The sequence below is a fragment of the Sceloporus occidentalis genome, unplaced genomic scaffold (assembly GCF_023333645.1).
Source record: "Sceloporus occidentalis isolate IW3139 unplaced genomic scaffold, rSceOcc1.0.p SCAF_7, whole genome shotgun sequence".
NCBI lineage: Eukaryota > Metazoa > Chordata > Lepidosauria > Squamata > Phrynosomatidae > Sceloporus > Sceloporus occidentalis.
Window position 1 is genome coordinate 58,850,370 of NW_028316987.1, and position 9,728 is coordinate 58,860,097.

General features: G+C 41.8%; 1 protein-coding gene across 1 annotated transcript; it reads right to left on the bottom strand.

Moving 5' to 3' along the window:
• Positions 1-1,424: 1,424 nt before the first annotated feature.
• Positions 1,425-9,469, bottom strand: LOC149309807 (mitochondrial assembly of ribosomal large subunit protein 1-like). The gene is made up of 4 exons (XM_089533083.1): positions 9,251-9,469; positions 6,575-6,753; positions 4,487-4,568; positions 1,425-1,786 (listed from the first exon to the last, which is right to left on the bottom strand). The coding sequence occupies exons 1-4, from the start codon at positions 9,444-9,446 to the stop codon at positions 1,614-1,616; spliced, it is 630 nt and encodes a 209-aa protein (XP_089389209.1). The 5' UTR covers positions 9,447-9,469; the 3' UTR covers positions 1,425-1,613.
• Between the last annotated feature and the right edge of the window lie 259 nt (positions 9,470-9,728).

A 9,728-nucleotide genomic window follows, 5' to 3' on the forward strand; every position in this document is an offset into this window, starting at 1 on the left:
ATAAAACTCACTGTGATTCACTAACTAGGCTTTCTCTGAAAAAATATTGGGAGTCAGCCTCAAAAAAGGAATCCGGGCCATTCCAGACTTTGGAGGTTATGAAAGATCTCAAACAGGGCTAAATATGTACTTGCTAACAGGAGAAATGTGATTAAGCTTAATGACAAAACATTAAGAAAATAGAGGTAGGGTATGGGTTTAAGAAGCACAGCAAAGACTCGTTTCTTTGAGAAATCAAATTGTCATTGAAATGATACAGGACACAGCCTTCTAAGCATGCTGGTGCATTATAACCAAACACACTTTTAAGCTGTGCATATCAGTGCTTTTCTGTGCCCAATGGATAGGACAATACTGACAGAAGGACAAATCATTACATGGCCTATGGTGCCAGCCCTCATCTATTCTCTGCAACTAGCTTGAAACCCCCTCTTCAGTTCGTTTCAGCAGAACATTTTTCCCATGTTGATCTAACAAGGTCTTGCTTTCCTTCTTAGTCCCATCTAACAGTGGGAAAAGTGAACCACTGTGTGACTGACTTGCACTAATTTAGTGCACCACATAATTCATGGCTTTGTCTTGATGGCAGCAGTGAACCCCTTATTTTTCACTATTATTACATCTTGCTCCTGAGTGGACAGGGAGTTAACTACACCCAGGAAATGCATAACATGATCTCTGAGGAGTCTATTATGCCCAATTTGAAAGGCACTGATCATTTATTTTGACCTGGATAATACTGATTGTACTAAAGTTTAAATATGCCTAAAGGCACCAGATAGCACCTGGTATCCTTATAAAATTCATGGTATCACCATAGGGTGATTTGAAGGCACATACATAATCACAATCATCCTGAAGGTATCAGATTCCATCTGATCTTTGAAGGTCAGCCCTGGTTAGTACTTGGATGGGAGTCCACCAAGGAATACCAGTTGCTATTTGGCTATATTTCAGAAGACAGAAATGGCAAAACACTTCTGAGTATTCCTTGCCTAAGAAAACCCTATGAAATGCATGGGGTTGCCATTGAGTTGACAAGCACATGTGCACATGATACTGTTTATGCAAAGCAAGGCTACTATATATTTACTTCCCACAAGCACAACTTGCTTGTTATGCATCATCACTGATAGTTGAATGGACAAATGTAGATCAAGATTTCAGACACAGAAAACTAAGCATAATGAAAGAAATTAACTGATTAACCATTTCAGAAGAGTTGTATTTCTTCTGGTTTTGGACATCTCATTGATTAGTACTTTTCAGACAGAATGCCATCTGCCAAATTATTGAGAGTAGATAAGGAAAAGATCCTAAAAGAGTCATACTGGGATAGGGACAATGATTAGCTTCTTAGCCAGCTGTGTCCACATGTTGCAAGTTGACCTGATTTCATCATTTCTTTTTAAATATATGCAAGCTTCCTTTTCTATATGCATTTATTTATAAAATGTATTTTGTACAAATATAGTCCATAAGATTGCTATTTGAGCTTATGACCACTATGCCGCCACAGGTTACAGTTTTTTCTTCTTGGCATCAAATGTTCCAGTTGGCCAGTGCAATCAACAATAAAAAGCATTTATCCTTGAAAAACTTTGTTCTTTATCTTATGAAGTGGCCAGTTCTTCCTGTTCTGAAGGCATCCCAAATATGAAGTTATCTGGTAAGGATTCTGGGATCATCTGTGCCAGCTGATCATCATAAGATCGGAGTGTCCACAGCTTTTCCAATTCATAGACTTCACGTGTCTCTGGCAACATGAAATGGACTACAGTATGGCCTGTGAAAGGAGAGTAGCACACTAAGCAAAAGGAAGCAAGCATTTTTTTACACTGTTGCTTTATTCTATGACTAGAATGTCTGAGTGGGACTTGTTCACCTCTTTTCACCCTGTAGAAGGAAGAGGGCCTGATCAAGCATCGCCCCTCGTCTGAAGTGTCATTTGGTGCAGGCCACACACCCCACACACCCTCAGTGATGTCAATGACCTAACCAAGGGCATGCTCTTCCGTTGTCTTCAGGGCGTGACTCTGGTGACTTCAGACACATCTTGCCTCAGCTGGGGCACTCATTGTGCTGAACTGGTCCAAGGGAAGTAGCCTCACTTCTGATTCTGCTCACCCTGATGGAAGACAGGGTGAAGCACCTAGGCCTCAAGACCTTAGATGACTGGCTTCAATCTATTCTCCTGGCATTGCTTAGACTCTCCACAGTACTCTTGCACTTAAATGGTGGTGCTTCCATGCCTTCACTCAGACATTAGGTCTTCTTTCCATGCTGACTCAGCAATGGCCTTTCTGCTGCACCTTAAGGAAACTGGTCTATCCCCCTCTCCACTAATAATCTATCTTGTAGCTATAATGGTGCATCATCCAGCAAGTCACTTAGCTGCATTACTGTTTAGAAATTTTACTCTGAAGAGATTTCTCAGGGGCCTCTCTATTATCTACCCACTGGTATAGGACCCAGTTTGAGCATGGTCTGTCTCCATAGTCCTCTTCTAGTTTATGTGGAAACTATTCTAACTCATGACGGACTTCAGGCACACCTTTTGGTGCTATTTATTATGGTGTCCAAAAGGGAAGTTACTGAGAAAAGCTACTCAGTAGTGGAATATTCCATGGATTATGATGGCTTAAACCAAGTCATTACTCTCTCTGCTTCTCAAAACTATCACAGATTTTCATCATGGTGAAGGGGCTTTTAATGCTCTACTCGGTCAAAATAGTCTAAGTTTAATATATTTCAAATTCATTTTGTTACTATCATTTTCTACACCAGCAAACTGGAGACAATTTACTCCTTCTGCTTTAAGTATCCAATTAACTCAACTGTTATCAATAGTAATTATGAAACTGCACCTTTCTAGGCAATTGGAATACATATGAAAAACATACTTGAGAAATCAATTTAAAATAGAAGTGATGTAACTTTATGCCAGGTTTTCTGCTTCTATTACACCTTATCCTTTTATGTAGTTAATTTGATCAATTAACTTATTAATATGCATAATCCAATGTAACATTGCATTCAAATTTAAGCACGTAGATTGGTGCATACAAACAATTAGACCAACATGATGAACTAAAATTATATTTGTACTTTTATGGGATGAAAAGCATTTAGTAATACCATTTTAATTAAATAGTCGTGTTGTATATTGAGGTGGAAGAAGTCACTTCTTCAGTCCTTGCAGACAATGTGAATTACCACATCTGGAAAACCCCTTGCTTCAGGAAGGTCGATTAATGCAGATGTATTGTTACACCAGCTTGTTCAAACAACCTCTGCAATGTAGTTATTACTGCGCACACTCCTTAATTCTGGTTAATTCTATATTAGCAGTAAATAATTTATTTACCAAAATCTATGCAGACATTAGGTCTTCTTTCCATGCTGACTCAGCAATGGCCTTTCTGCTGCACCTTAAGGAAACTGGTCTATCCCCCTCTCCACTAATAATCTATCTTGTAGCTATAATGGTGCATCATCCAGCAAGTCACTTAGCTGCATTGCTGTTTAGAAATTTTACTCTGAAGAGATTTCTCAGGGGCCTCTCTATTATCTACCCACTGGTATAGGACCCAGTTTGAGCATGGTCTGTCTCCATAGTCCTCTTCTAGTTTATGTGGAAACTATTCTAACTCATGACGGACTTCAGGCACACCTTTTGGTGCTATTTATTATGGTGTCCAAAAGGGAAGTTACTGAGAAAAGCTACTCAGTAGTGGAATATTCCATGGATTATGATGGCTTAAACCAAGTCATTACTCTCTCTGCTTCTCAAAACTATCACAGATTTTCATCATGGTGAAGGGGCTTTTAATGCTCTACTCGGTCAAAATAGTCTAAGTTTAATATATTTCAAATTCATTTTGTTACTATCATTTTCTACACCAGCAAACTGGAGACAATTTACTCCTTCTGCTTTAAGTATCCAATTAACTCAACTGTTATCAATAGTAATTATGAAACTGCACCTTTCTAGGCAATTGGAATACATATGAAAAACATACTTGAGAAATCAATTTAAAATAGAAGTGATGTAACTTTATGCCAGGTTTTCTGCTTCTATTACACCTTATCCTTTTATGTAGTTAATTTGATCAATTAACTTATTAATATGCATAATCCAATGTAACATTGCATTCAAATTTAAGCACGTAGATTGGTGCATACAAACAATTAGACCAACATGATGAACTAAAATTATATTTGTACTTTTATGGGATGAAAAGCATTTAGTAATACCATTTTAATTAAATAGTCGTGTTGTATATTGAGGTGGAAGAAGTCACTTCTTCAGTCCTTGCAGACAATGTGAATTACCACATCTGGAAAACCCCTTGCTTCAGGAAGGTCGATTAATGCAGATGTATTGTTACACCAGCTTGTTCAAACAACCTCTGCAATGTAGTTATTACTGCGCACACTCCTTAATTCTGGTTAATTCTATATTAGCAGTAAATAATTTATTTACCAAAATCTATGCACAACCAGTCATCAGTGTCTTTTCCCTCTATCAAAACATGAGGATCGCAGTCTGTCTTCAAATGCTTGTACTGAAAAGAAGAAATAAGTCACTGTTACCCATGTTATTGACAACTAATATCTGAGCTCAGGAGACTAATAACTGCTGGAGCCTGATTAGGCTTTTCAAGAAAAAGGTGCTTCAACGGCTATGTAGTACATCTCTACATTTACAGAAAACATCCCATCTGAAAATAACTTTTGGTGTTTTGCCAATAAAAAAAATGTTCATTCCAGAAAGACTGGCAAACTCAAGTGAGTAGATTCTTCCTAAAGAATGGCAGTGACCAAAGCCTATAATTTTTGGATGTTCTTGCCAAAAATAGAAGTGTTCTCACTCCTCTCCAAGCAAGTCTACCCAGCCAGAGAGCCAGGGGAAGCATACCAGATTAATAGATTCAAGTGCCTTCAAGCACTGGTATCTACTTCTCAGCCACCACTCTTTTTCAAGGGAAAGGCCAGTGGGAAGAGTAAGTTGGGCACTGTTGCTTGCAGGCACCCTATGTACCTTCAGACAACAACACCAGTTATTCCCCATCCATCATTCTTGTTCTGAAGTAGAAAACTAGCAGTAGTTGGGTTGATGGGGTATGTCTTGCACAGTCATGGTTTGCCAGTGGATGGCACTGCACTCATCATGACAAAAGGCCTAGCGATGCACAGTGGGAACTTTCTGCCAATTGACTTAGGAACACAGGATGATACCTAATACCAATCACTGACTATTGCCTCTTCTAACTGGCAGCAAGCCACCATGGTTTTAACTCCACCTTGAGGTGCCATTCATTGAACCTATGTTTTTCGGAGTGCAGAGTATGTGCTTTGGCAGCAAATCTCCATGGTTTTCAACCCTACGTCAAGGTGCCACTGATTGAGCCTATCAGCCCACAGTCCTTCCCCATTGTATCAGCCAGTCAAAGATGCATAAGGAATCTATCCTGTACAAGTGACTTCCAGAAACTTGATAGGCACAAAGCCGTGGCTGTCAGATATCTTGGCTCTAGATTTAATCATCGTTAGAACAGACCCAATTAAGTCAATGCAACTTAAATTAGTAATGATGAGCAACGTGAATCCCATCAATTTCAATTTTTTTTTCCAGAGAAAGGTGGGATACAAATTAAATAATAAAACAAATAAAATACTTCATTATCCATTAAACTATCCTAGGAGATAGTTTAAAGGCAGAATCATAAGTGTTCTGGACCTTCAGAAAGCACATCCCTTACACGTGAGGAATGCTGTACAACTGTCCTCATGCAACACTGGCAGAATTCTCAAAATGTTACTGGTTTTTCTGCAGTTCTGCCCACATAAGTAATCCTGACAGCAGCTATGTGGGAGGAACAACGCAAAAGCGGGCTGCTCAAAATAGAATGGAGGAGTTGTCTATTGTAGTGCATCGACAGTCATAGCAGAAGGGATGGAGTGGGGATAGAGAGCAGTCCCCTCCCATTATGAAGCATGCGGCATAAGCTAGTTATGTACAAGTATGCCACCAAAAGGATGCTGCTCTACGACTCCCAGAACCCACCAGGCAGCACACAGTAGTTAAAAAAAAACACCTTTCCCAAGCTCTGACATTAAGTGTACTGCTTTCTTGTTCAAAAAGTGTTTGATTTGCTCTGAAAATTTATTTTCCTTTCTCTCATTCCCATAGCTTTTCATTTTCTACCACAAGGTCTGCCTTTGGCAAGCTAGCAGGCAAGGAATGTGTTGGTTTTGTCCATGTACAATGCCTTGCACAACTGTGTACCGCTGATAAATTGCTCTCATTTACAGAGCATTTTCTGTCTCATCTCTTAAAACCAATTTTTCCTCCTGCAAATTAGCAAATGCTGACCATTATAAATACATGCAGGAAAGTCCACAACCTTCAAGTGACATTTAATTATAGATAAAATCTGTCAGCTTTGGTAAACTCAGACTTCATAATTTACTATCTCTTTTTGCCCTTAATGAGCATAAGTGACTGCCCCCAGTTCTTTTTTGTTAACATCGCTCTCAAATTCTAAAACATTGGTATTATTTGTCATACCATTTTTATCAGGTAGTGTGCCATAGCATGGAGGTGCCTTGAAGATGTTCCACTGACAATGATAAAATAGTTGCTGTATTTCATTTCTGGAGGCAACTGGATAGCACAAATATCTTTGGCGTTTTCTTGTCTCAGAAGTGACACTATATCCTCAAAGTTGAATCTTGAAGGACCACGTTCTGAAAGAAGCAACAACAAAATGATTAAAATCAAACTACAAAGTAAAGAGACAACCTAAGGATAAAATGGTGTAATCACTGGGTCTCTGCCAATAGGCAAATGAGTTTTGGATCTCTTTACAAGATCTCTCCACATCATGGACCAGTGATGGCAAACCTTTTAGAGACCGAGTGCCCAAGCTAAAAGGCGTTCCCACACCGGGTATCACCCAGTGATAAGGGAGGCTGGACTTCCCCGGAGACAGTTAAAGGCACAGGAGGGCATGGAAGAGGAGGAACAGGTGTACCCTCCCACCTCTCTGCAAGCCCTCAGAGATGGTTTTGTGTGCCAAAGAGGGCACACATGCCACAAGTCCACCACCACAGTCACAGACTAATGTTAACTCTCCAATGGTACAAACAGGGTTAATTTATATAAGTGACTTTGTTAGATGCTCTTTTTTTTTGGTCTTTGCTCAGTATTTTGAGACAGGGAAATGAAGGTTGAGAATAGGGGATGAATTTTGCTTTCTAAACTGCATGCACAATACACATTGTTTATTGCGGGGGGGGGGGGAGCTGGGTCATCTTTATGCACTTTAGTTTTCAGGTTTGCTTCTGCACTACATAACCCTTCTGAATCCATCTTCCATTACCCTCAGGTCCACCCTAGCCCTGAGATTGGATTGCTGGCCGGGGATAATCTGGATAGAATTAATTGTTGAAGAACCCACTTCTACCATTGGCTATAAGGGGATGCTGGTCCTTCTCTGCTGTACACCACTCACTGCATCACTTATCACCAACAAAGCTTACATAAAAGGAATGATGCGCTTTGTACCAAAAAAAAATTCTTCAGGAGGCCTGAAAGTATACCCAGTTCCAGAATAGAACAGAACAGATGGCCATGCTTTCCTTCTCTCTCTCGCCACAATTTATTTTCTTTTGGCTTCAAGGGAAAAGCATGCACAGAGAGAGATATGGCAATTTCTGCTACATCTATGAGTGAATATTTGGCTTGGAAACAGACATAACAGCTAATCAGTGAGAACCGTAGCCTGCAACACAAACACCCCTTCTGTCATGGTTTAGCATGAGGACAGTCCACTTCTACTGTCCTTGGAGGGCATATTTTAGGCCTCCCTCCCACAATCTAAACTCAGATGCTCATGCTACAAGAGAAAAAGCTGGCTCTTTCCCCTTTGTTTGTTTTTTAATTCAAATCCTGATGTGTAGAGTTCACATGTATTGCTTCCCAAGAAAATAAAGTTGCCAGAAGCCATTTAGCATTGTTACTTTTATGGAAAGCAAGGTGTGCTCTGCGCCCTGTTTCCATAAAAACAGCACTTCAAAATGGCTTCTGGCAGCGGTGTTTTTGTGGAAACCTCCTGAAGTGCTATTAAACTAGGAAACACAGATACAAACACCTCATTTAAAATTTAAAACTAGGAGGGGAAAAGGTTTGTCTTTGTCTCTCACAGCAAATTTAACAGTAGTCCCCACATAAAATGGATGGGGCTGCAGCCAGCCCTTGGGCCATATGCTGTTTCTGCCCAGCTTCGTATTAAATCTACATTAATACTAGCTAAGCACCTGTTAACCCAAGGTTTCAAGCCCTTTGCGATCCAATTTCCAGTCCTCCTGCATGAATGCAAGGCTAAAACATGCTTATGCTTGAAAAGAAAGAGAGGAAGCAGAAGGCATTCCTGAGATGAATGCCTGGTCTGTAAACTATGTTCACACAATATTACTGGTTTGGAAACCAGGATGGTGTAATGGCTGAGTGTCGGACTACAACTCTGGAGACCAGGGCTTCAATTCCTGATGAACCATAGAAGCCCACTTGGGCATCCTGCACACTTTATGGCTGGCATCCTGCGAGGCGATGTAAGTCTGCGTACTATTTGTGTGTGTTGTGTGCCTTCAGGTAATTTGTGACTTATGGCAACCCCATTACTGATGGGGTCTTCTTGGTTCACAGGAGCCTTGCCACTGCCTTCCCCTGAGGCTGAGAGGATGTGACTTGCCCAAGGATACCCAAGAGGTTTTATGGCTGAGCAAGAATCCAACCCTGGTCTCCAGAGTCAGAGTCCAGCATTCAAACCACTCCAAAGTATTCATCCTCATGCAAGAGATACAGCATATTCTGCTGACAGTGGCAGAAGCAGAACTGTGCAATGCAGAGTGTGATTGTGTATTACAATCCTTCGTTAGACACCACTCAGCCATGCGTTGTGCAGTGTTGCAATTCTGTCGGTGGCTTGCTAGCGTAGGGTCTCCCACGATTTGTGCAGCGCTGAAGGGATGATGCTGGACTGCAGCTTCTGAGGCACTCGACACATTACCAGCATCTCAACTTGAAATGCATGTCTGCTATCAGCATACGCAGAGATGCCTGGAGTGCCATGTTGACACACTCCCCCAAGACACACAACAGCAGAAGCAATGGGCCAAATGCAGGGCCACTGCAAAGGGACACCAAGCAAGCAAACAGCTCAGCCCCTGACCCCGCCTCTACCTGGGCCTCCTCTGGCGTCCTCTGCCACCGCCGCCTGCTCCGAGCCCCCCAAGAAGCCGCCCAGCCTCCGCGACCCCAAGGGGAGAAGCCCAGCCCTCGAGACCCCACAAGGCCTCCGCCGCAGCCCCACACAGCGCCCGGCCTCCCGGGAAGCCCAGGCCCACAGCGGACGCAAGCACCGGCCGCCGCGCAGCATGGCGCCCAACTGAGAGCGCTCGGCCTTAGTTCTGGCAGGGAGGGAGGACGCCCCAATCCCCTCATTACCGCCAGGCGCGCTCTGATTGGTGGGTGTGAATGGCTGAGGAAGGCGGTGATTGGTTGCCTGCCTGGAGCGGAAGTGGCGACTGCGGGGCGCACGCGCACAACGGAGAGTGAGGCCAGACGGTGGAGGAACTTGCCAGACTTTCTGCCCTTAGTAATGGCGCCCTAATAATAATAATAATAATAATAATAATAATAATAATAATAATAATAATAA

Excerpts from the sequence above, each read along its gene's own strand:
- LOC149309807 (XM_089533083.1), bottom strand. The coding sequence starts at position 9,446 with ATGCTGCGCGGCGGCCGGTGCTTGCGTCCGCTGTGGGCCTGGGCTTCC. Across the intron at positions 6,754-9,250 it reads GGACGCCAGAGGAGGCCCAG|AACGTGGTCCTTCAAGATTC; the intron begins GTAGAGGCGGGG and ends TGCTTCTTTCAG. Across the intron at positions 1,787-4,486 it reads CTGGTTGTGCATAGATTTTG|GCCATACTGTAGTCCATTTC; the intron begins GTAAATAAATTA and ends CTCCTTTCACAG.